This window comes from Balaenoptera borealis, assembly GCF_965194805.1.
Source record: "Balaenoptera borealis genome assembly, chromosome: 2".
NCBI lineage: Eukaryota > Metazoa > Chordata > Mammalia > Artiodactyla > Balaenopteridae > Balaenoptera > Balaenoptera borealis.
The window spans coordinates 96180874-96205203 of record NC_138867.1 but is presented as its reverse complement, the minus strand read 5'-3'; the positions used below and the strand labels follow the sequence as shown (position 1 = coordinate 96205203).

The window sequence follows — 24330 nt, the reverse complement described above, 5'->3', positions numbered from 1 at the left end:
GGCAGAATAAAGAGGGAGAGGTGGGGAGGAAGTAAGGTAAAAAGGCAGAATAGAGAGGGAGAGGTGGGGAGGAAGTAAAGTAAAAAGGCAGAATAGGGAGAGGTGGGGAGGAAGTAAAGTAAAAAGGCAGAATAGAGAGGGAGAGGTGGGGAGGAAGTAAAGTAAAAAGGCAGAATAGAGAGGGAGAGGTGGGGAGGAAGTAAAGTAAAAAGGCAGAATAGAGAGGGAGAGGTGGGGAGGAAGTAAAGTAAAAAGGGCCATCAGTCTTGGAGAAATTCTCCTGGAATGGCCAGCCTCTGGGAGGGGATGTGTTAATTTCTTTTTTCTTGCAGCCATTCACAGGTGGGTAGGGTTCCCTGAGGCAGACAATTATGTATGATTATGATAACAAAAGCAACGAAAAGCAAAGGCTAAAGTCAAAGAAACAGATCCAACATGGAGTCAAAATTGGCTCTTCCCTGTTACAATGAGAACTGTTTTTGTGCATTTCCAGACAAATCTGTTATGATAAAAGACCTTTTAATTGCTATTTCTATCAATCAAAACTTATACTTTACTAAAAACAAATACTTTGATTTTAAAACAGCTTTGAGACATAATTCACATACCATTCACGCACTTAAAAACCACCCATCATTGGTTTTTAATTAATTAATTTATTTATTTTTGGCTGTGTTGGGTCTTCATTTCTGTGCGAGGGCTTTCTCTAGTTGCGGCAAGCGGGGGCCACTCTTCATCGTGGTGCGCGGGCCTCTCACTGTCGTGGCCTCTCTTGTTGCAGAGCACAGGCTCCAGATGCGCAGGCTCAGTAGTTGTGGCTCATGGGCTTTGTTGCTACGTGGCATGTGGGATCTTCCCAGACCAGAGCTCGAACCCGTGTGCCCTACATTGGCAGGCAGACTCTCAACCACTGCGCCACCAGGGAAGCCGTCGTTGGTTTTTAGTATGGTCACAGATTTGTGCAGCCATCACCACAATTACTTTTTTTTTTTTTTTTTGGCTGTGTTGGGTCTTGGTTGCTACGCGTGGGCTTTCTGTAGTTGCGGCGAGTGGGAAATACTCTTCGTTGAGGTGTGCAGGTTTCTCATTGTGGTGGCTTCTCTTGTTGCAGAGCATGGGGTCTAGGCGTGCGGGCTTCAGTAACTGTGGCACACGGGTTCAGTAGTTGTGGCTCGCAGGCTCTAGAGCGCAGGCTCAGTAGTTGTGGCACGTGGGCTTAGTTGCTCTGCGGCATGTGGGATCTTCCTGGACCAGGGGTTGAACCCGTGTCCCCTGCATTGGCAGGCGGATTCTCAACCACTCTGCCATCAGGGAAGCCCAGTTCTCTAAGTTTTGAAAAACATAAACTGTAATTTAACCACCACTACAATAGAGGTGGAATGAAAACTTCCTGTATGCCCCTTTGCAGTTAACTATTCTCTCAGCACCCCTCCTCTGGCAATCACTGGTCTGTTATCTGTCCTTATAGTTTTTTAGGCATTAATTTTAATAGTGAAAATTCTGAAGGAATGCAGATGTCCATCAAGAGAGAAGTGTTTATGTAAATTATGACATGCCTCCTTACTTGAACTTTAACCATAAAGCCATTAAGAGTGATTATGTAGTATCTATGTAAATAGTTCATGTAGACTGTATACATGGAACATGACAAAATGACTAAGATGTAGGTGAAAAGCAGGAAACAGTTGTATATTTTCTGATTACAACTTTATCAGAATATACTATGTAAAGACACTTGGACACATGACATAGTTGCTGGAAGATTATGCTTTTGTTTTGTATTGGGTTTTTTTTTTTTTGACCTCTGTTTTCTTAACTTTTAAGTAATGGTCTAGGTTATAATTCAGAAATTTTTTAGGGCTTCCAGGGCATGAAAGTGTGGCGGTTATATACTTAACCTGTCAGAATAATAAAGGTGATCCCCTCCTGCTAAGATTTTACTTTTTTTTTTTTTAATGTATTTATTTATTTTATTTATTTATTTTTGGCTGTGTTGGGTCTTCGTTGCTGCGCACAGGCTTTCTCTAGTTGCGGCGAGTGGGGGCTACTCTTCGTTGAGGTGCACAGCCTTCTCGCTGCAGTGGCTTTTCTTGTTGCGGAGCATGGGCTGTAGGCTTGCAGGCTACAGTAGTTGTGGCACACGGGCTCTAGAGCTCAGGCTCAGTAGTTGTGGTGCACGGGCTTAGTTGCTCCGCGGCATGTGGGATCTTCCTGGACCAGGGCTCGAACCCGTGTCCCCTGCATTGGCAGGCGAATTCTTAACCACTGTGCCACCAGGGAAGCCCTAAGATTTTACTTTTTAAAGTTATTTTGTCCTTATTTGATTCATTTTTTGTGATATCAAGTATTAAAAATTTAAGAATCTACCTTAGCTTTGATATTGTGCTAACTGCTATCTGGGATATAAAGGAAATATAACATAGGCTCTGTGTACTTTAGGAATAGACAGTTTAGGTAAGAAAACCTATTTGTGAAGCACTAACATATTATGTAAGGTATTACATAAGATTATAATAGTAGATATAACATGAGTACTTACCAGGATGAATGAAACATTTATTCACCAGGCATTCTCAAAATGATAAATTGACATAGTATAACCAAGAAGGCCTCTTTGAGCAGCTGAAATTTCTGGTGAAACTTGGAGGAAAAGAAGTTAAAAAGGCAAAGAAGAAAGAGTATATTGACAGGAAAATTAAGAGAAGAGGCATGGAGGTGGAAGTAAGCGGGACTATTCCAGGAGCTGGGAGAGGTAACTTAGAATACAGTGATGGGAAGCCTAAGCAGTTTCTTTGCCTTGTGTATGGCTGGTATTGATGATGTCTTTTGGGTTAGAGAAGGTGTTGGCAAACTCTGGCCCAGAGGTCAAATCCTGCCCACCCCCTGTTTTTGTACTGCCTGAGAACTAAGATATATTTTTTATATTTTTTAATGGTTGAAAAAAAAAATCAAATGAAGAATGATATATCATGCATGACATGTGAAAATTACACAAAAGCCACATTTCAATGTCCATAAGTAAAGTTTTGTTGGAAAACAGTCATGTCCATTAATTTAACCAATTGCCTACGCATACTTTTTGTTATATGGTAGAGTTGAGTGATTACAACAGAGACCTTATGGACTGCAAAAGCTGGAATACTATCTAGCCCTTTACAGAAGAAGTTTGCTGGCTCCTGGGCTAGATTCACAGAGCAGCATTCATACTGGAGATGACAAGAAATGAGGCTAGAGAGGTAGGTTAGGGAAATATTTCTCTTTTTAAAAATCTGTTTCCCATAGTATATCTTCTTATGTGTATTCCCACTACCAAGATTAAGCTTTACTTCACATGACATGCCTTCTAAAACTATAGATTTCTGCCTTGTTGCTTTCTCATCCTCACACAGATAGTGCTTTGAGAATCAATGCTGTAGAATTTTGAAATCTTAAAGATTTTCAGCTATTTCTTTAGAGGAAGCATGAAAGCTTTTGAGCTGGAAAGTAATATGATTGGTGGAAGTTTTATTATGAGGCTTGGTTTATATTAGAAATAGCTTATTCACTGGAGTGTAGTATGACTAGCATTTAAAATATGACCTTAGTAATGAGCAATACACTGAAATGGCAATTGGGAGACATGGGTTTTTATTTTACTACCAATTTCTCTGGTTTCTATTTGTAGAACAAGTTTATCTTCTCTACTTTGCATAGTTATTAATATAAGTTCGCAATAGTTAATACAATTTAGGGGAAAAAATGCCGTGCTAGCATACTGGTACCTTTTTTCTTCATTTATTTCTGCTTTTTATTATTTGCTTCTAGTCTCTCTAGGTTTAATATATTGTTTTTCCCCTATAAGTTCTTGAGATGGAAACTTAGCTGTTTTTTCAAGAAGCCATTCTTTTCTAATGTACATTTAAGCATAGTTTTAGCCATATCCCACAAGATTTTTTATTTAACGTTTTTATTATCATCCAGCTAAAAATATTTTCTACTTTCTATTGGAATTCCTTCTTTGACCCGTGGGCTATTTTAGAAGTATATTTTCAAATTTCAAATATGTGGAGATTTTTCTAGAGTTTTGTTTTTTTTTTTTTTTTCGCTTGTTTGTTTTTAATCTAACTTGTATTGTGGACTTAGAACATATTCAGTGATTTCAGTCCCTTGACATTTATTTGTGTGAGTCTCATTTTATGGCCCAGAATGTAGTCAGCATTTGTATATGCTCCGTGTGTCCTTAGAAAAAAGTTAAATTCTATAGTGTTCATTTAATTTTCAATATCCTTATTGGTTTTGGTCTTCTAAACTGAAAAAGGTGTGTTCAAATGTATTATGAGTGGATTTATCTGATTTTCCTTGTAGTTCTGTTGATTTTTGCTTTATTTATTTTGCTGTTTTTAGGTGAAAACAAGTTTAGAATTATATCTTTCTGTTGTTTTGAATTTTATGTCATTATAAAATGTTTATCTGTAATCATGCATTTTGTTTTAAAGTCTACTTAATCTGATATTTTAATATCAGACAGCTTTCTTACGGTTAATTTTTACATAAAGTATATATACTTTTTCATCTTTTCACTTCAACCTTTTTTTATCCTTACATTTAAGGTATTTCTCTTGTAAGCAGCATGTAGTTGAGTTCTATGTGTTTGTATTTTCAGTCTGACAGTTTTTGTCTTTTAATGGAACATTTAGTTTGCTTGTATTTAATGTAACTACTTATATATTTGGGCTTTAATCTCTTAGCTATTTACTGATTTTTATTTGTCTACCTGTTTTGCTTTGTTTCTGTCTTTGGATTATTTTTCATTTTTTCTCTATATTAGAGAATATATAGTAATTATATGCATGCATACCCTCTTTTATTTTAGTGGTTACTCTAGATAGTACTACTTTGACTTATCAAAGGCTAACATAAATTTCTAATTTTAGCTCTTTCCAAGCAAGGCAGAAATCTTAGAATACTTCAACTCCAATTAACCCTCCTTACTTTTATGCTGTCAAGCATTTTTCTTCTATATGTGTTTCAAACCCTGTTACAAGATATTATTTTTAACATCAATATTTATTTAGATATCTCACAAATTTACCCTTTCTGTCAATGTTGATGCTGTCCTTTCCAGGCTTCCATGTGGCTCATCTTTTCTTTCTCACCTGAAACGGTCCTTTACTTCACAGAATTCTAAGCTGGCATTTATTTTCCTTTAGTGCTTTAAGGCTTCTCTTGTTTCTGATTAGAACTTTGCTGTCAGTCTAATTGTTGTTCTTTTGCAGGTCATTTCCACCTATTCTTTGGTTTTAAGATTTTTCTCTTTGTCCTTAGTTTTTAACGGTTCTGCTGTAGAGTGCCTCAGTGTGGCTTTCTTTTTGTCTATCCTTGTTGTTTATAAAACTTATTAAATTTTTGGTTAATCTTTCATCAGCTTCAGAAAATTCTCAAACTTTATCTCTTTAAATATTGCTTTGGGCCTATTTTCTTAGTCTATAATTATGGTTTTAAGCATGTTATCCCTTCTGACATCGTTTCCTCTGTCTCTTACAGTCTCCTGTTTTTCCATCCTTTCACTTTCATGCTTCTTTCTATGTATTTTCATCTGACTTAATTTTCTAGTTCACTAATTCTCTATTCAGCTGTGTGTAGTCTACTTTTAAAGCCACCCATTGAGCTTTTCAGTTCTAGAATGTCCGTTTGGTTCTTCTTTGTAGTTTACAGTTTTCTGTCTAATTCTCAAATTTATTTTTAAATATCTGAATACTCTAAGCATAATTATTACTTTAAAGTCTGTGTCTGATAACTGTATTATCTAGATCTTCTATTGGGCTTTTCTCTTAGCTCTTATCCTTGGTTTTTGTGTTGCGGTTCCTTGTTTTCTCTTCTGTCCATTATTTTTGGTTGGATACCAAACATTATATATGAAGAATATATAAAAATAATTTGAGCTCTAGTATGATAATATCTTCATCTAAATAGTATTTGTATTTGCTTCTGGCTTTTGATTACATATATACTAGCAGTTCTGGATTACTTTAATTCAATATCAAGATGATTTTAACTTGTATTTCAGTGCCTGTGTACGCTGGTTTCTTTGCACTTCACCTTAACTCCTAGAGAGCAGCCCTTGAGGGCTATAACCTGAAGTGTATAGGGATTTCTTAATGGGCTTTGGACTCCAGTTTTCTCCTCTAGCCCTGAAAGGTCAAAAGCTCTGCCCAGTTTTTTAGCTGCCTATTCCAGAATCAGTAGAGGTTGTTGGGGAAAGCTTCCCCAAATTCTGGACTTTACTTAACTAATTTTCTTTATTCTCCTGGATGTTGTCTCCCTGTGAGCTCTTACAGGTGGTCATACAGATTTTTTAAAAATGCATTTTTCAGCTTTTCTGGTTCTTAGTGGGAGGGTGATCATGTTACCTCTGCCAGTACTAGATGTGAGAGTCTCTTATTCCTTTTAAAAACAAAACAGAACATTTTTTCAGTATATGATGTATTCAAAATATATATATTCTGCATTTTTCCAATACGTCAATTCAGTTACTTAAAAGACTGGCTTTTGCTGCATTCTTTTTCTTAATTTATTATTCTGAATAGAGAAGAATGCCATCTAAGCCTTCTCTTTATATTTCTATTATATTGTCTATTTCTTAGAGAAAATGGGAATATTAGGGATCCTTAATTCAAAAGAGTTTTAAAAATATACTTAGTAGTAGTCATGTTTAATTGAAATTATTTTGAGCAAATGAACATTAGTAGTCAGAAGTTCTGGGCTCTCTTAGTGGTTGGTTACCATACACATTGCTAAAACATTCTATCAGACACCCTTCCATTGTAGACCATTGGAATTCTGGGTCACAATGAACATATCCAGATGTTTTAATATAATCCCTATAGATATCATGGAAGACTAATAAACAGGATAAACTTGTGAAGAGATTTAAAGTCCTAATGTATTACAACTTGTGCTTTTTTGAATTTTATCTGTAGATCTGTTACGTGAAGTATTCAGGTTTAAACAACTTTCTAGTACACATCCTGTGTCAGGGGTCCTCAAGGCCACCCCCATGTTTGCAGGTAACTTAGCATACAGTTGTACTCATGGCTAAGATTTATTACAGTGATATAATAAGGACATGTACCTGGATCATGAGAGGAAAGGCACAGTTGGGGTCTAGAGGAATCTTTGTGCAGGCTTTTTTATGCTCTCTCCTTCCTGTGAGAGGTCGCAAAGAGCAGTCTTCCCCTAGCAACATAAATGCATGTGTGCAATATTCCTGCCCAGGGAAACCCATTTTGGTTGATTAGAGAATGGTTAGAGACTCAATGTCCAGGTTTTTATTGGGCACTGGTCACATAGGCACCCTCTGCTGAGCACATATGCAAAATTCCAGAGTCCCAGAAGGAAAGCAGGTAGTCAGCATAAAAGCCACCCTTATCATTTAGGGAAAGTTTTATATCTTGAAACTGTTTACCCAACAACATTCCAGATGCCAGCCCAGGGCCATCCTTGCAAGCAGGTCTTTCTAAAGATAGCTGTCTCAGCCAGCTATATTAGTTATTTTTCACACACATGCCTAAAAAGACTGTTGAAATTTTCTGTAAACATTGTATGTAAATATCAAAGGTCTGCATGATAATTTCTGTTTTGATCATTAGTAGAATGTTTATATTAAATTTAGGTAGCTAAAATAACTTGAGTGGCTATGTCTTAGTATGTTCCATCCATACAGGCTTTTACTAATGTGCCAGTGTCTATTGTCAGTTTTAATCCATGTGTGGGAAGAATCGGACGGTGTTAGAACATTTAGTACATCTAAAAAGAATGTTTAAGAAAATTAAATTACAGTGGGAAATAATCCATTATGAAAGGACACCTCAGATGTCTCCTTTTAAAGTTCATGTTGAACCACCCACATGTTTTTTAGGTTTCAGTGGACTTGTTTTTCTTATGTGAGTTTTTTGAAGAAAGTATTGTACTTTGTTACCAAGATTTTTGACTAAAACAGCTGAGGTTCACTTGGCAATCAGAAATATTGAAAAAATAATTTCTGACTCTTAGAATCAAATTGGAGACTCTTAGGTATTACAGACTAGATTTCTTATTTATAAATGTGGAGTCTGACCCAGAAAGTTAAGTGACTGTCAGCAAAACTATAAATAGCTGGTTAATTTCATTTCACAGTTTTTAGTTGTAGAATATACACTTGAAAACATTATTGAAAAATATCAAGAGGTCGTGGATTAATTTTGAATTTCATTTAGTGACTTTGAATATCTTTTCATGCCTAATTTTGTCATTTCGTTTATTCAAAGAATTTAACCAATATTTTTTTCCCCCTGCTGTGTGTCAGACATTAGTTTTAGGTGCTGGGGATCATTTTTTCTTATTTGTAATCAAATTAAAGTATGTCCCATTGAGGGCGGCTTGGAGCTGCCTGCTTTTCTTTAGATTCTAAAGTATACATATGTATTACATTGTATCCTGGTCCCTCAAATATGTTATCTCTTTTTTTCCTCCTCCTTAAGGTAATACTGCATTGCATGATTGCGCAGAATCTGGAAGTTTGGACATCATGAAGATGCTTCTTATGTATTGTGCCAAGATGGAAAAGGATGGTTATGGAATGACTCCCCTTCTCTCAGCAAGTGTGACTGGTCACACAAATATTGTGGATTTTCTGACTCACCATGCACAGACCAGCAAGACAGAAAGGATCAATGCTCTAGAGCTTCTGGGAGCTACATTTGTAGACAAAAAAAGAGATCTCCTTGGGGCTTTGAAATACTGGAAAAAGGCAATGAACATGAGGTACAGTGATAGGACTAATATAATTAGCAAACCAGTACCACAGACACTAATAATGGCTTATGATTATGCCAAGGAGGTAAACAGTGCAGAAGAGCTAGAAGGTCTTATTGCTGATCCTGATGAGATGAGAATGCAGGCACTATTAATTAGAGAACGTATTCTCGGTCCTTCTCATCCTGACACCTCTTACTATATTAGATATAGAGGCGCTGTCTATGCAGACTCTGGAAATTTCAAACGATGCATCAACCTATGGAAGTATGCTTTGGATATGCAGCAGAACAATTTGGACCCTCTAAGCCCGATGACCGCCAGCAGCTTATTATCTTTTGCAGAACTGTTCTCTTTTATGCTACAGGATAGGGCTAAAGGTCTGCTGGGCACCACTGTTACATTTGATGATCTTATGGGCATACTGTGCAAAAGTGTCCTTGAAATAGAGCGAGCGATCAAACAAACTCAGTGTCCAGCAGACCCATTACAGTTAAATAAGGCTCTTTCCATTATTTTGCACTTGATTTGCTTATTAGAAAAAGTTCCTTGTACTCTAGAACAGGATCATTTCAAAAAGCAAACCATATACAGGTTTCTTAAGCTGCATCCAAGGGGAAAGAATAACTTCAGCCCTCTTCATCTGGCTGTGGACAAGAATACTACCTGTGTAGGGCGGTACCCTGTTTGTAAATTTCCATCTCTGCAAGTTACTGCGATACTGATAGAATGTGGTGCTGATGTGAACGTCAGAGACTCAGATGACAACAGTCCCCTCCATATTGCTGCTCTGAACAACCATCCAGACATCATGAATCTCCTTATTAAATCAGGTGCACATTTTGATGCCACAAACTTGCACAAACAAACTGCTAGTGACTTGCTGGACGAGAAGGAAATAGCTAAAAATTTGATCCAGCCTATAAATCATACCACATTGCAGTGTCTTGCTGCTCGTGTCATAGTGAATCATAGAATATACTATAAAGGGCATATCCCAGAAAAGCTAGAGACCTTCGTTTCACTTCATAGATGATAATTTGACTGTTGAAGCACGAATTGGTAACAGTTGTTTCATTATTGAGCACTGTTGTGGTAACACCAGCATTCATTTAGCTTGATTTCATCGTGCTCTCATTGGCTAAAGCATTGTAAGCATCAAATTTACAGGATTGGTTTCCCAGTATTTAATATAAATATACCATATAATATATTGTTTGTGAATTATTGAGAAATGTAATCTCATATTCAGATTTCTAAAATTGTCTGCCAAAGGCTTATCCATTCTGGTTTTGTTTGCTGTTGGGTGTTTGGGACAGAGTTAACCATTTTTCAGTGGTGTCTTTATACTTTTCTGGTTTGTGAATTTTATACAATTGAAGGTCTTTTTTGTGCTTCTTCCTTCTCTTCTCCGAGCTTTTCCCGTTTCCACCTCATTTTTAACTTAACCATTTCTACTTAGCAATTTCTTTCCCCTTATGGATCCATGTTAGGTTGTACAAACTATGGACTTGTTACCATTTGCAGTTACCATAAGTGCTTTATCTTCTCTATGCACTGGCTTCAACTTGACTGTTGTATGTTAGCATATTTTCTATGCAGCAGTTGGTCAACTTCAACTCTGAAACACTGTTAAGTATGTTACAAAGTTCATTTTATGAAAGTACTCTTGTAGCATGACAATTTTTAGAGCTACAGGTTAGCTACCAGAGCTCAAGCTTTTTTGTTGTTTTTTTCTTTACATCTGAGGTTTCTTTCTCTAATCCACTGAAATTATTGTGTGCTAAATTTGGGAAACAAAGCTATTCTAACTCATTAACCCAGTTGAAATTTAGGTCTGTCGTCTTAATATATCATGCAGTAAAAGGAAGAATCTTTATAAAGTGACCCACCTTTCATGCTGCGCCAGCATTGTCCTGCTTGTGCTGATGATGTGATTAGGTGTAGAGAATTTGCTTAAATTTAACCTCAAAGTTTATCACACAGCTTAATGAGTCACACTGAAATATTCAGTAATTGAACTGCAAATCACTTTTATTTACAAAAAAGAGCTGAAGCATGTCAGTGGCATGATGCTTGCCAAGCCAGATCTAGGCATCTAGGATAATTAAGGTATTTTTAGTATGCAATTTACTGCCATAGTATCAAAGGTCAGTAACAGTGTTCCTTCTTTCTTCAAGCTTAAGTATACCTTTGAAGATAACTTGCATGAATTACTTTGGTCTCAATTATTTGTCACCCTAATTAAACACAAAAGGTTGCAGTGCTTCCTCTTCCCTTACTGAAAATTAGCTTTTCTTTTTTCTTTCTTTCTTTTTCTTTTTCTCTCTTCCTTTCTTTTCTTTCTTGCCTCCCTCCCTCCCTTCTTTCTTTGTTTTTTTTTTTTTGGATTTTTTTTTTTCACAGCTTTGCTAATGCCACAGAAAGGGCTCTTTTAACTTAAGAAAAAATAAGTGAAAAGTACTAAAAAAGATTCAGGTAATTATCATTCAGCACTTTATTGTTATTCAGAATAAAATTTATGATGGCATATTTGCCCTGCAAATGTCTTAATGAAATTGTTCTGAATAAAAAGCTCCTTATTGGTTTGAGAAAAACTTAGTTTACCTGTGAGTTTAATGAGCCTGATCACTTGGATTTTTGTGTTGACATTTTATTCTGAGGGTTGATGTAGGGGTATTTAAGGAGTCATCATTGCAAACAGTCACATTAGGTTTATTTCATCTTTACTCAGTAAAAAACTTGTAATGAAGAATGGTAAATAAACAAAAAAGCATTAGACTTACTTTCTGGTTAAATAATTGAAGTTTAATTTTTTAAAAGATATCCTTACTCATTTTACTAGGTTGTATATTTAATTTCACCATTGAAAAAGGTGATTTGGATATAAATGGTTGCTCTGCAACCTTTTGATGAAGAGATTTTAATATCTTGTTTACTATGGGAAAATTTGATGGAATATTTGAACTGCCACATAAATTAAGAATAGTTTGTGATTTAGATAATTATTCTAGAAATATCAGACATCAATTTTTGAAATCATTTGCCTCTAACCTTCTGGTATAAGAATTATAGGCGTGAACAACCTTTTTTTTTTAAAGAAAGGAAAACTTTGCAAGTACAGTAAATCTACATTAGTTGATCTCAGTAATTTTGGGGTGAACGGTGAGCAATTGGATTTTAAGTGATTTAATATTCCTTTTTTTGGGAGGGGGTAGGAGGGCTTACATGCTCTTATAGTAAGGCACATCTCACACTATTTTATAGGTGAATTTGAATTGTGCAACTCTAGTATAAAATAAGGATTTCTTTACATAGCATTTTCCCACCACTGAATATAGATAACTTAGAACTATTCCTCAGTCTTGATAACTGAAATGCCTTATTTCAATTAAGATACAGTTCTCTGTTTGCCATCTCCCCAAATGATGTTAGGAGCTCTTGAAAAATCAGTTAGTTTAAAAGCTCAAAATTGTCCATTTTATTTTAGAGGAGGTTGTTTCATAAATGTGCCCTCAGACACTGTTTAAGGCCTTTGTCAGAAAGTATTCACAAAATTGTGAGAATGAATTTTAAAAAAAACTTAAGTTTGTGTTATTTTTTTAACCAACACATGAGTAATTTAATAATGAGCTAATTGTACTCTCAGCTGTACACTGTAGCATGGTAATGTTGGCTGGAGCTAATGTATAAGTTTTGGTTACGTTTCCATAAAAATCCCCTGTTAAGGCCTGCTGAATTTTAGATGTTCCACTCTTGATCATTTCTGTAAAAGAAATGGTCATTTTACTCAGATTAGATGCCAGTCTACATTATAAAGACAAGTGGATTACAGATTTTAAAAACAGTCATTTTCTTATCCATAAATCTGACAGGGACATTAGCCCAAATCAGCCAAAGGTAATTTGGTGCCCGTTGTGATTTTCCAGTTAAGTGATTGCTCACTTGTAAAGTGACTTAATGTATAATGTTTTCGAGACCCCCATCTCCTGTGACTTGGGAAAACTGTTGAGGTTATATTTGAAAAAGTAGCTCTTTAAAATAATATTGCCCAGCAGAAGCCTTAGGTTGAATTTTACAGGTGTAATAATCCTTGTAATTTCCCCAGAATTGTGGGGGCCGGATGAGATAATAACCATATTCTTGTGCACTGTAACAGCAGCATTATTGCTTGGAACTTTAACCATTTTAGAGTTAGGTACTAAGGAAACTAAAATTAATTGGTTGTCATCTTTTTCTTTTTGCCCTCATACATAACTAAACAACTAGTTTCTCTCCCTTTTGTCAATTCCCATTGTGTATTTTTCCAAAAAGTACTGTATTCAGATGCCAGCCAATAAACTGTCACACAATGGAAAATGATATGCCACAACATTCATTGTAAGGTTTAATAAAATTAAATTTGCGCCATATACTAGTGTATTCTTATTAACTCAATACTTGATTGATGTTATCTTAAGGCATATGATAGTGGACTCCGTTCTCAAAAACACCTACTGGTAATTTATAGTCAGTTAGAACTCACGAGTTAGCATTTATTATTATACTAGCATGTAAAAAACAAAGATGATTTATGTAGTTTATTCTAATGGGTTTTTTTCCAGTAAAGAGCACAGAAACTAAAGATACAGGAGGATTTTTGTTGTGAGATGCATGGGAGAGGGACTGCTTTTAACTCTTGTTTTTTAACTGGTTTAACTCAGTTTTTTAACTGAGTTTGATATTAAGTATCAGAAGTATATCATAAATATATTACTATGAAGGTAAGTTTTATAAATTTATTTTCATCACTTTTAAATTATAAAATGTAAGTAGTCCTTGTCTTTTCCTTATATGTAAGTTTCCTAATATAAGACGTTTTAGGGCTTCCCTGGTGGCGCAGTGGTTGAGAGTCTGCCTGCTAGTGCAGGGGACACGGGTTCGAGCCCTGGTCTGGGAGGATCCCACGTGCCGCGGAGCACCTGGGCCCGTGAGCCACAGCTACTGAGCCTGCGCATCTGGAGCCTGTGCTCCGCAGCGAGAGAGGCCGCGATAGTGGGAGGCCCGCGCACCGCGATGAAGAGTGGCCCCCGCTTGCCGCAACTGGAGAAAGCCCTCGCACAGAAACGAAGACCCAACACAGCCAAAAATAAATTAAAAAAAAAAAAAAAGTTTTAAGAGATCCATAAGATGCATAATTTCTAAACTCCAGGCATAAATTGAAATATTCATTTGTATGGGCTTTCCCCTTTTGAATCATTAACTTATCCATAACAAATACAGGCTTTGTCATAGTTTTCACAGGACCTTTTTAAGTGTTAGTCTTCTTTACCCTCGGTGCTATGGTTGTTCCCAACTACCACCACCAATATTTAAAAGGAAATCTTAGCAAATGTATAAGGCTAAGAATATTTTTAAGGATTTGAACCAAAAAAAAAGTTATTATATCCTTTTTTCCCCTCCATCTCTGCACTTTTAGAATGTTCTTTCTTGAGTAATATGGGGTTGTGGGAATTGTGAATTGGTTCCTGTGTGCCATATTACGTTTTATTATAAGGCTCTTTTAAATAAGATTTTCTCTCCCTAAATTAACTCAGCTTTTAATAATTATCTCAATTTAGTTTAGTTTCCTAATATAGAATGTCTGATTTAAAAAATAAAACAATACAGTTCCATGCCTTAAATAATTGAAAATTTAAACTTTAAAAAGGGATACACTTCAGACACATACGTTCCCATTAAAGAGGGATTTGATTAGTAGTCCCACTAAAACAACTGGGTGCTTATTAATAACTATACTTTGGTGTAAGTCAGGGAGTGGAGTGGTTTAAAGTATTTCACATTGCCAAAGATGAATAAAAAAAGATAGTCTATAATAAAAACATTAACAAAACTTCCCAGTAATGTCTCTTCTAAAGTGAGGTCTACTTGATTTATTTTAGACATATTTGAGCCTTATTTATTAATTTAATTTTTTCCTTTTCCAAAAGAAAATTGTGTTAATAGCAGGTTCCCCTCTTGTTTACATAATAGTACTAATTGATCCTAGGATTGATAGTTACTTCTAAAATCCTTTCATCCGTATAAACGAATGGGTTTGTAGATTATAAAGTTATAAAGGATACTTGTGATAATACCTAGTTCTAAAACTTGGCACCTGATTCTTTTTTTTTTAAACAAAATGTAGTTAACATATTCATTACAAGGGATTAACTAAAGACAATTGAAAAACAAAACTAAAATGACACCACAGCGTAAGATAACAAAGAAAGGACAGACCATCTAAGGAAAAACCAAGGCAACAGTGAAAGAGGCTGGACAGCTGGAGTCAGGGTTCTCACAGGGAGACCTGCTTTAACTAGACTTTCTTGCAGGTACTTACAGGTTGTGGGTATTTCTAGAACTTAGGAACATGTGTGTTCAGAGAGCTGTTGAGGTTGGGTTCTAGTCGGTTCTGCACGGAGAACAGGTGGTCCTGATGTCACACAGGTGGGTCCACTTGTTCTCGGAGATGTCCAGGCCGACGTGAGCCTGGCGTCCACGTGGCGCTGGTACAGGGCTGAGGAGCTTCACTGCGCACGCGCTGCGATGGAAGCCACCCGGAACCGCGGAGACAGAGACCTCGGGTCTTCGCAGACTGTTCCCGCTGCTCCGTGGATGTTCCCTACCCGTTTGGAAAGGACTGACTCAGGGTAGGTAGAAATTCCCTTGTCCCTAGACTTCCTGGGGGTCACCAACTCCTACTGGAGCCTCTACCCCACAGGCTGTCGGCGCCCCAGCTGGGGTCCGTTCTACTCCTTTAAGGGTGGCTCCGATCGATCACCTTGATTCTTTAATAGCAGAAGTAATACCAGTTCAGTATTCAGTCAATAATATTGAATTCCTGCAGTAACAGACACTGTGTCAAATGATTATTCTATTCACTGTAGAAGATTTTCGAAAATAAAAGAAAACCACCTATCTCATACCTCCCAGTTATACACGGTTAATGCTTAGGTATGTTTTCTTTTTTTTTTTGTTCTGTTTTAAACCTTAAGTCCTTTCAAGACAAATTCTTAAAGCAATGGGTGGTAGCTAAAATTCGAAAAATAGAATTAGGTCAAGAATGAATTTAGATGAGTGTGACCTGTTTATAATGGAGTGTTAAGGGAAAATTAGGCATATTCTCCATGCTCTTTCAGGGTAATCTTCACGAAAAAATCAGTTAGCAAAATACGTCCACATTCATTGTCAGTAGGTAACAATTCCTTCCTGTTTATCTCTGAAATAGCTGATGTTAGGTTAGGGTAGCTTCTATTACTCTAAATACAACTTATTAAAGAAATTATGGAAGCTTTAGTTACACATAAAGAGCTTATAAAATACATTTAAACCTTTCTGATTTTTCTATAATCTTAAAAATAAGCTGATATTTCTCATATTTAGTTCTTTTTCTACATCACTGACTTTGAACAAGTCTTGATATATTTGAATTATGAAAATTTTATTTTACAGATGAATTATACAAATTAGTAAGAGTTGTAGAATATTTTTATTTCTATGAATACTCCAAAACTTTAAAAAATTTTGGAGTAATTTTAGATTTACAGAGAAGTTGCAAAGATAGTGCAGAGAGTTCCTGTATACCCTTCATCTAGCTTCCCCTAATGTTAACGTCTTACATACACGGTACCTGTTTATCAAAACTTAGTTTGTCAAAACCAAGAAATTAACATTGGTATAATACAATTAACCGAATGATAGATTTTATTTGGAGTTCACAGTTTTCCACTAATGTCCTTTTTCTGTTCCTGCCTGAAATCTAAGCCACCACATTGCATATAGTCATTGTGTTTCCTTAGTCTGTTAACAGTTTCTCAGTCTTGTTTTCCTAGACCTTGACGTTTTTGAAGAGTGCTGGTCAGATATTTTGCAGAATGTTCCTCTGTTCGGGTCTATCTGATATCTTCTCGTGATTTTATTGGGATTGTGAGTTTCTGGGGAGGAATACCACCAGAGGTGCGGTGCCCTTCTCCTTACATCACATCAGGGGTACATGATACCAACAGGACAACACTGATGATAATAACCTTGATCACTTGGTTGAGATGGTATCTGGTGGGTTTCTTTCTCTATTCGAGAGTTATATTTTTCTATTCCATATCCTATTCTTTGCAAGTGAGTTGCTAAGTCCAGCCCTTGTTCAAAGAGGAGAGGAATTAAGCTCCTCTTCCTAGACAGGGGTATACACGTGGAATTCTAATGGAAGGGAGATTTGTCCCGTCTCCCTCATTCAATCATTTTTCAGTATAGGATCATGAATATATATTTTACTTTTGTGTATTATAATTAAATACTATAATTGTTTGTTTTCTTGCTCGGGTTGTTTCAGCTTTGGCCATTGGGAGCCATGGTATTTTGACATGACCCCACTTTTCCTCCTTAGCCTTCCTTACTTTCAATAAATATACTCTAGGCTCATCTTGTATTTTCTCTGCCCCAGCCCTAGAATCATACATTTCTCTAGAGCCCTGTTGCTTTTTTATTTTTAAACATGCTTTTTTAAAAAAATAAATAAATTTATTTATTTATTTATTTGGCTGCATTGGGTCTTCGTTGCTACGCACAGGCTTTCTCTAGTTGCGGCGAGCGGGAGCTACTCTGCGGTACGCAAGCTTCTCATTGCGGTGGCTTCTCTCATTGTGGAGCACGGGCTCTAGGCACATGGGCTTCAGTAGTTGCGGCACGCGGGCTCAGTAGTTGTGGCTCGCGGGCTCTAGAGCGCAGGCTCAGTAGTTGTGGCACATGGGCTTAGTTGCTCTGTGGCATGTGGGATCTTCCCAGACCAGGGCTCAAACCTGTGTCCCCTGCATTGGCAGGCGGATTCTTAACCACTGCGCCACCAGGGAAGTCCCTAGAGCCCTGTTGCTTTAGTTGGAGAATGGTATTTAGAATCCAAGATTTGATTTTGGATGTACTTGTTGAACGTATATTAACACATGTAAATACACATACCTATAATTATTTCTGTATCCGTATAAATTTAAAATAAATCTGAGTTCATGCTGACATCTACTCCCAATCTAGCACTACAGGATTCATTACAGCCTTCTCCCTTTGTTTATTTGTAACTTCTTTCTCTGCCAGTGACAAACCTAACTCCCATTATCTACAATTTATTTACTTATTTTTTCAACCCTATTACATAAAGTAGTTTTAGAATTGCTAAACCCGGTATCCTTGTGAGAAATTTACCGACGAGTACAGTGCTTATGTATATTTCTTTTTTTCTATTTCTGTTGTTAGCCTTACAGTATTTAGTGAAAACACCATTTTCTAAGATTACTTAAGGCAGCACCTTTTAACCCCAACAAAACTTTTTTAATGACTATTTTGTAATAGGCATCAAAGAGAGTAACGTTCTGACTACAAGCTATAGCTCACCATCAAAAACAAGGAAATGGGGCTTCCCTGGTGGCACAGTCGTTGAGAATCCGCCTGCCAATGCAGGGGACACAGGTTCAATCCCTGGTCCAGGAAGATCCCACATGCCATGGAGCAACTAAGCCTGTGCGCCACAACTACTGAGCCTGCATGCTGCAACTACTGAAGCCCATGTGCCTAGAGCCCATGCTCCACAACAAGAGAAGCCACCATAGTAAGAAGCCGTGCACCGCAACGAAGAGTAGCCCCCGCTCGCTGCAACTAGGTAAAGCCCGCGTGCGGCAATGAAGACCCAACACAACCAAATATAAATAAATTAAATAAATAAATTTTAAAAAAAGAGTTGTTATTAAAAAAAATCCAAGGAAATGTTTCAAAGACATAATGTATAAAATTTTAAAGTAAAAATATATACATTTAACCTGTTTCTAACTAAAATTGTTCTCTCCTTCCTGTCTCAGCTGATTGTTCAACAAAGCTGACTCTAGTATCTTTTCACTGCTTTTGCTGATTTTCTAGCTTTTATTAATGTTAAATTTAGAAGTTGAGATTACTGAAATAGAATCAGAATGTCTGTTGGTGAAATTCATCTTCTGATATTTTGAGTAGGCCTTAAAAATGAAGTGATGTTTGAGGATTGTTAGAAGTAAATGGGAGCAAGGTTAGGAAAGAGTCTTAATTATCTTTTTAAGGAAAATTAAAGGAAATTATTAAAAGGAAATTATTCTCTGTGTTTAAATACTGAAACACCTTAATTATTTGTGCTAAAAGCCAAAATAAGAGAGTTGCTGGTAACCACCATAATACCTTATAGGATCCATATTGAATGCACTGGCTTTTCTTTAGGCCCCAATACTTTATCTGCATACAATGACATGAGATCAAAGTTTAAACTTCACTAGCCTACCAATCTACTGAAAGTTTAGGGGAAAGAGTCCTTATGACTGAAGGGAAATAAATTTGGGAGGAATTTATCATGTAAATTCACAGATTCAGTAAATTTTTTGACCCTGCAGTGAGTGGGGATATAAAGATTAATAACACAAACTTGCCATTGAAGAGTGAGCAATATTTTTAAGGAGGCAAACGAAGCTAATTTTCAACTGTATTCTGAAGGGCAGAGGGTTTTTCTGACTTTTAGGTTTAATAAGAATTGAGAAAGATCTCGAATTAAAATTGCTTATACGTTACATTTTACACTTTTTTAAATAAACCATCGTTCACGTTTTTAGGACTGGCTGGCTATTTCACCTTTTTATCAAAATGAGGTTTAGAGGAAAAGTGCATAGTCCATTGACTGAATTTTCCTCATCTTTTTGACATCATTTTTGTGCTAAAATTTGTACTTTGTATTTTATTTTGAAATGTGCCCTTTACCTTAAAGTTGTAGGAGGTATCCTTTGAGTGAGTGAGAGTGTATGTGTGTGCGTTTCCAAGTAACATCTTTTGTATTCTGAACTCATTAAATCTGGCCCATGCTGAGCATTCAGAATTTGTGCTCTCCATGATTGAAAATCAGTCAGAGTCTACCAGGTTCATTAACAAGATCTATTCTCTGTAGTCTGGAATTTCAAAGAAATTTTTTTTATTATTAAGATGTAGAATTGGCAGAAGAATAAAAATGAGTGAGGGATCAAAAATAAATCTCACAGTTTTAACCTTTTGTTAATCTTTCAAGCCATCTAAAACTACTTTTAAAAAAAATCTTAAAACTGATCCAGAAAATTTAACTCCTTAGCTACCACTAGAATGGGGGAAATTTGGTTTGAAAACAGTTTTTTCCTTTTTTCTGTGTTGTAACCTCTGTTTATAGTCTGGTCTTAATGTTGTCACAGGTGAAAATGATTTCAGGATATTAATCAAATGAGAATGTACTTCTGCCTTGCTAAACTAAAGTGCTGAGGAAGGTATTAAAGAGAATGGAACCTAAGTATGTGAATATTTTGATCAGCAGTGGTACATGTGGGTTTTGTTTTATTTCATTTTTAATTTAATCTGAAGTTGTCTTTTAATAATTGCAGTTTAACTTATCTACACTTAATTTATAATTCATTTGGACTTAATTTCTAACATCTTATTTTACCATGGTTTTATTTAGCTTTTATTTCTTGTTTCCTACCTTCAAGGAGATTGTTTTCTATATTTCTTTTTTTCCCTCTATTTTTTTAGAATTTATGCATTCCATTAAAGAAAAGACATTTTTAGTGGCTACCTTTTCATTTTTAACATGTGTACTGGGTTGAATTGCTTTCTCAAAAGATACGTCCACTCAGGACCTAGGAATGTGACCTTATTTGGAATAAGGGTTGCAGATATAACTTAGGATCTTGAGATGATATCATCCTGGATTAGAATGGGCTCTATATCCAATGAAGAGTGTCCTTATAAGAGACAGAAAAGGAGAACGCGTGGAGGGAGACACAGGGGAGAAGGCCTTGTCAGACAGAGCTGCACAGAGTGGAAGGCTCTGTGAAGATGTGGGCAGAGACTGGAGTGATGTATCTACAAGTTAAGGAACGCCAAGGGTTGCTGGCAGCCACCAAAAGCTGGGAGGGAAGCATGGACCAGATTCTTTCTCAGAGCCTCCAGAAGGAACTAACCTTGTTGACACTTCGTTTTTTGTGGGGTTTTTTTTTTAATTATTTATTTTTGGCTGCATTGGGTCTTTGTTGCTGTGTGTGGGCTTTCTCTAGTTGCAGCGAGCGGGGGCTACTCTTCATTGTGGCGCGTGGGCTTCTCATTGCGGTGGCTTCTCTTGTTGCGGAGCACAGGCTCTAGGCGCGCAGGCTTCAGTAGTTGTGGCACGTGGGCTTCAGTAGTTGTGGCGCATGGGCTTAGCTGCTCCGTGGCATGTGGGATCTTCCCAGCTCAGGGCTCGAACCTGTGTCCCCTGCATTGGCAGGCGGATTCTTAACCACTGCGCCACCAGGGAAGTCCCTATATTTTTATTTTTAGAAGTTCTATTTTGTTCACGATTTCCTATTCCTTTTTCAATTTCCACCTATCTCATCATTTTAAACATTTCTACTGTATCATCCCTTGTAGTTGTACTATCTCGAGTTCCTGGCATGCCAGTCCCCCTGTGCTGCTCTCTTCAGGATGGCTCCTTTCCTCCCAGAGGTTATAATTTTATTTCTGTAGCTGTCCTCAGCATGTGGTATTTCTTCAGGTGGAAGACCTGTGTGTCCAAGGCTTTGGGAATATCCCCATAGAGCAACCAGGACCCCAGGGGTTCCAGAATATCAAATTTTCAATTTGGGCATCCTATATGAAGAGGATGAAGTTAGTTTGGATTCTATGTAGGCATACGTCTTTATATTGTGCTTCGATTAATTGCACTTCGTGGATATTGTGTTTTTTCAGAAATTGAAGGTTTGTGGCAACCCTGCATTGTCAGATGATAGTTTACATTTTTTAGCAATACAGTATTTTAATATTAAGGTATGTACTTTTTTTTAGACATAATGCTTTTGCACACTTAATAGGCTACAGTGTAGTGTAAACATAACTTTTATATGCCTTGGAAACCAACACATTCCTGTGACTCACTTTATTGTGATGTTTGCTCTAATTGCAGTGATCGGGAACTGAACCTGAAATATTTCCAAGGTGTGCCTGTACACAGAATGCAGGTTTACAGTTTCAGTTTCTCATGAAAGCATACTCTTTTTAACAAAATCCATAGTGGTGGACAGACAGCAAAGTCTCCTCGCTGCCTAACTGGACTAAAAGGCTATGGTTTTCTTGGCCCCTTAACTCAAGGATAGTGTTTCCTGGGTTCCTTACACTCTGTGTAGAATTCAGTTCCAGCTTCCTGTCTAGCTGGGGCGCAAGGAGATGCCTTCAGTGGGTGCTAAGCCCTCGCTCCCTAGCCGTTAGACATCCCTACCCCCATCAGTGTTGGCATTAGCATGGCTTTGAATTCCCCTCTTCATTTCTGAAATTTAAGCACTCTCCTTTCTTCTCAGCTCAGCTATGTATTAAAAAAAGATGGGGGAGTTATATTTATCTGCCATTTCCACGTGTTTGGAATGAGAGAGTAGTCTGCACTAAGCTGGTCCACCCATCTCATTCCGCAGTCTGCTGGGTCACAAGTACCAGAGTTATTAAGGGATTTTCAGTTTTGTTTTGTTTTGTTTTTTTCTTTAAATTTTATTTATGTATTTTTGCTGTGTTGGGTCTTCGTTTCTGTGCGAGGGCTTTCTCTAGTTGCAGCGAGCAGGGGCCACTCTTCATCGCGGTGCGCGGGCCTCTCACTGTCGCGGCTTCTCTTGCTGCGGAGCACAGGCTCCAGACGCACAGGCTCAGTAATTGTGGCTCACGGGCCCAGTTGCTCCGCGGCATGTGGGATCTTCCCAGACCAGGGCTCGAACCCGTGTCCCCTGCATTGGCAGGCAGATTCTCAACCACTGCGCCACCAGGGAAGCCCGGGATTTTCAGTTTTATAAATTAAAGTCGAATCAAGGTTATTCTTATATTGATATTCTCCCTAGAAATCAATTACACTTAGTTAATGGACCAGGAAAGCATAGAAGTATAATTGTGACCTTGGGCATGTCCATGGAATTCGGTTCTGAATGTGAACATTGTTTTTCCTCTGCCACAATAGAAAACAAAGTTGCTTAGAGCAGCCTGTAATGAGGCCAAGACTTGGGGCTGAAAACCTTTGAGCCACAGAGCGGTCTTCATTTTGTAGTCACACACTGTAGACTTAGCTGAAGTAAACCCTGCTGCAATATCCACGGCAAAAAGGAGGATGAGAGTTTGTATAATGCATTTCCTCTAATTTACTAGAAAAATTCATTCATGGGTTATTTAGGGGGTACAAAGTACATCTTACATTTTTATGTACATGTATGTGAAACATTTAGTGTTTAATGGCCCTTTAAGACAATGTCATATGCCTCTAGCAACGAACTAGTATCTCAAGATATCTAAAAGAAGAAATGTGTATTTAATGTATCTTTTCATCATAAGCATTCCATTAATATATGCTATATATTGACCCTCATGACACTCCATTTAATATACACATATATAAATTTAAATATATACTTACATATGTGTGTTTGTGTATGTGTGTGTGTGTATATATATATATATATATATACACACACAGAAAGAGAGAAGAGAAAGATCCTTCCCAAGACACGATTTAATATATAGCTAAATAGTAATGCACTTTGGGCTTCCCTGGTGGTGCAATGGTTAAGAATCCGCCTGCCAATGCAGGGGACACGGGTTCGAGCCCTGGTCCGGGAAGATGCCACATGCCACGGAGCAACTAAGCCCGTGTGCCACAACTACTGAGCCTGCGCTCTAGAGGCTGCAGGCCACAACTACTGAGCCAGCATGCCACAACTACTGAAGCCCGCGTGCCTAGAGCCCGTGCTCCGCAACAAGAGAAGCCACTGCAATGAGAAGCCCGCGCACCTCAATGAAGAGTAGCCCCCGCTCGCCAAAACTAGAGAAAGCCTGCGCACAGCAACGAAGACCCAACACAGCCAAAAATAAACATAAATAAAATAATAATAAAATAAATTAAAACAAAAATAGTAATGTGCTTTGTTGGATTGTGGCAACGGCATAACAGTATATTTGTTGCAGTGCTTGTGTTCACGTTAAGGAGTGGCTTATTTAGTTATAATGGGAATACTGTTTTTAGTCATAGAAAATGACAGCCATTCAAATGGCAGGTGTCTAAGTACAAATTGGGTGCATCAGATGGGAACACACTTTAAATAATTGTGACCACATTTGTTTTGCTTGGTAGTTTCCTAGTTACCCAGGACAGAACTGCAGACACAGGGAAGAGGTGGTAAATTACCCTGATTATCAAACAGCTGAGAGAATAGTTTGGCTCTGGTGTTGAGAAACTTGTTTAGAAAATAAATCAAAGCTCATTGGAGCTTTTTTACTACATTGAATTCATTCAAAATACCTTCTTTGTAACAGACAATTACAGTGTTAAAGGATTAAGTATTCATTATGGATGTGTTCAGTTTCCTTAGGTAACTACTGAATACTGCCTTTTCAAGAAAGGTAAAATTCCATGTGATTTTATTTATTCATTCACTTAGATTCAACAAATCAATGGCAGTGATGAGCAGAACACAAAATTAAAAACTAATAAATAATTTATTAGAGGGTAAAGAT

General features: G+C 37.2%; 1 protein-coding gene and 1 long non-coding RNA gene across 3 annotated transcripts in view; one reads left to right on the top strand and one right to left on the bottom strand.

The window, feature by feature from the left end:
* Window positions 1-13182, top strand: part of FEM1C (fem-1 homolog C) — a 23447-nt gene extending 10265 nt beyond the window's left edge. The window contains exons 3-4 of one of the 2 annotated variants that reach the window (XM_082377267.1): window positions 6960-7046; window positions 8499-13182. In XM_082377267.1, coding sequence (XP_082233393.1) covers window positions 6960-7046; window positions 8499-9808 — 1397 coding nt within the window. In that variant the 3' untranslated portion in view covers window positions 9809-13182. The remainder of the gene's footprint in view (window positions 1-6959; window positions 7047-8498) is intronic. The other variant, XM_082377268.1, reaches the window with a different exon arrangement.
* LOC309622608 overlaps window positions 13023-24330 on the bottom strand; it is a 35598-nt gene continuing 24290 nt past the window's right edge. Inside the window, exon 2 of the long non-coding RNA XR_014241024.1 lies at window positions 13023-24330. This exon is cut by the window's right edge and continues 21755 nt beyond it. This is a non-coding gene — a long non-coding RNA (uncharacterized lncRNA).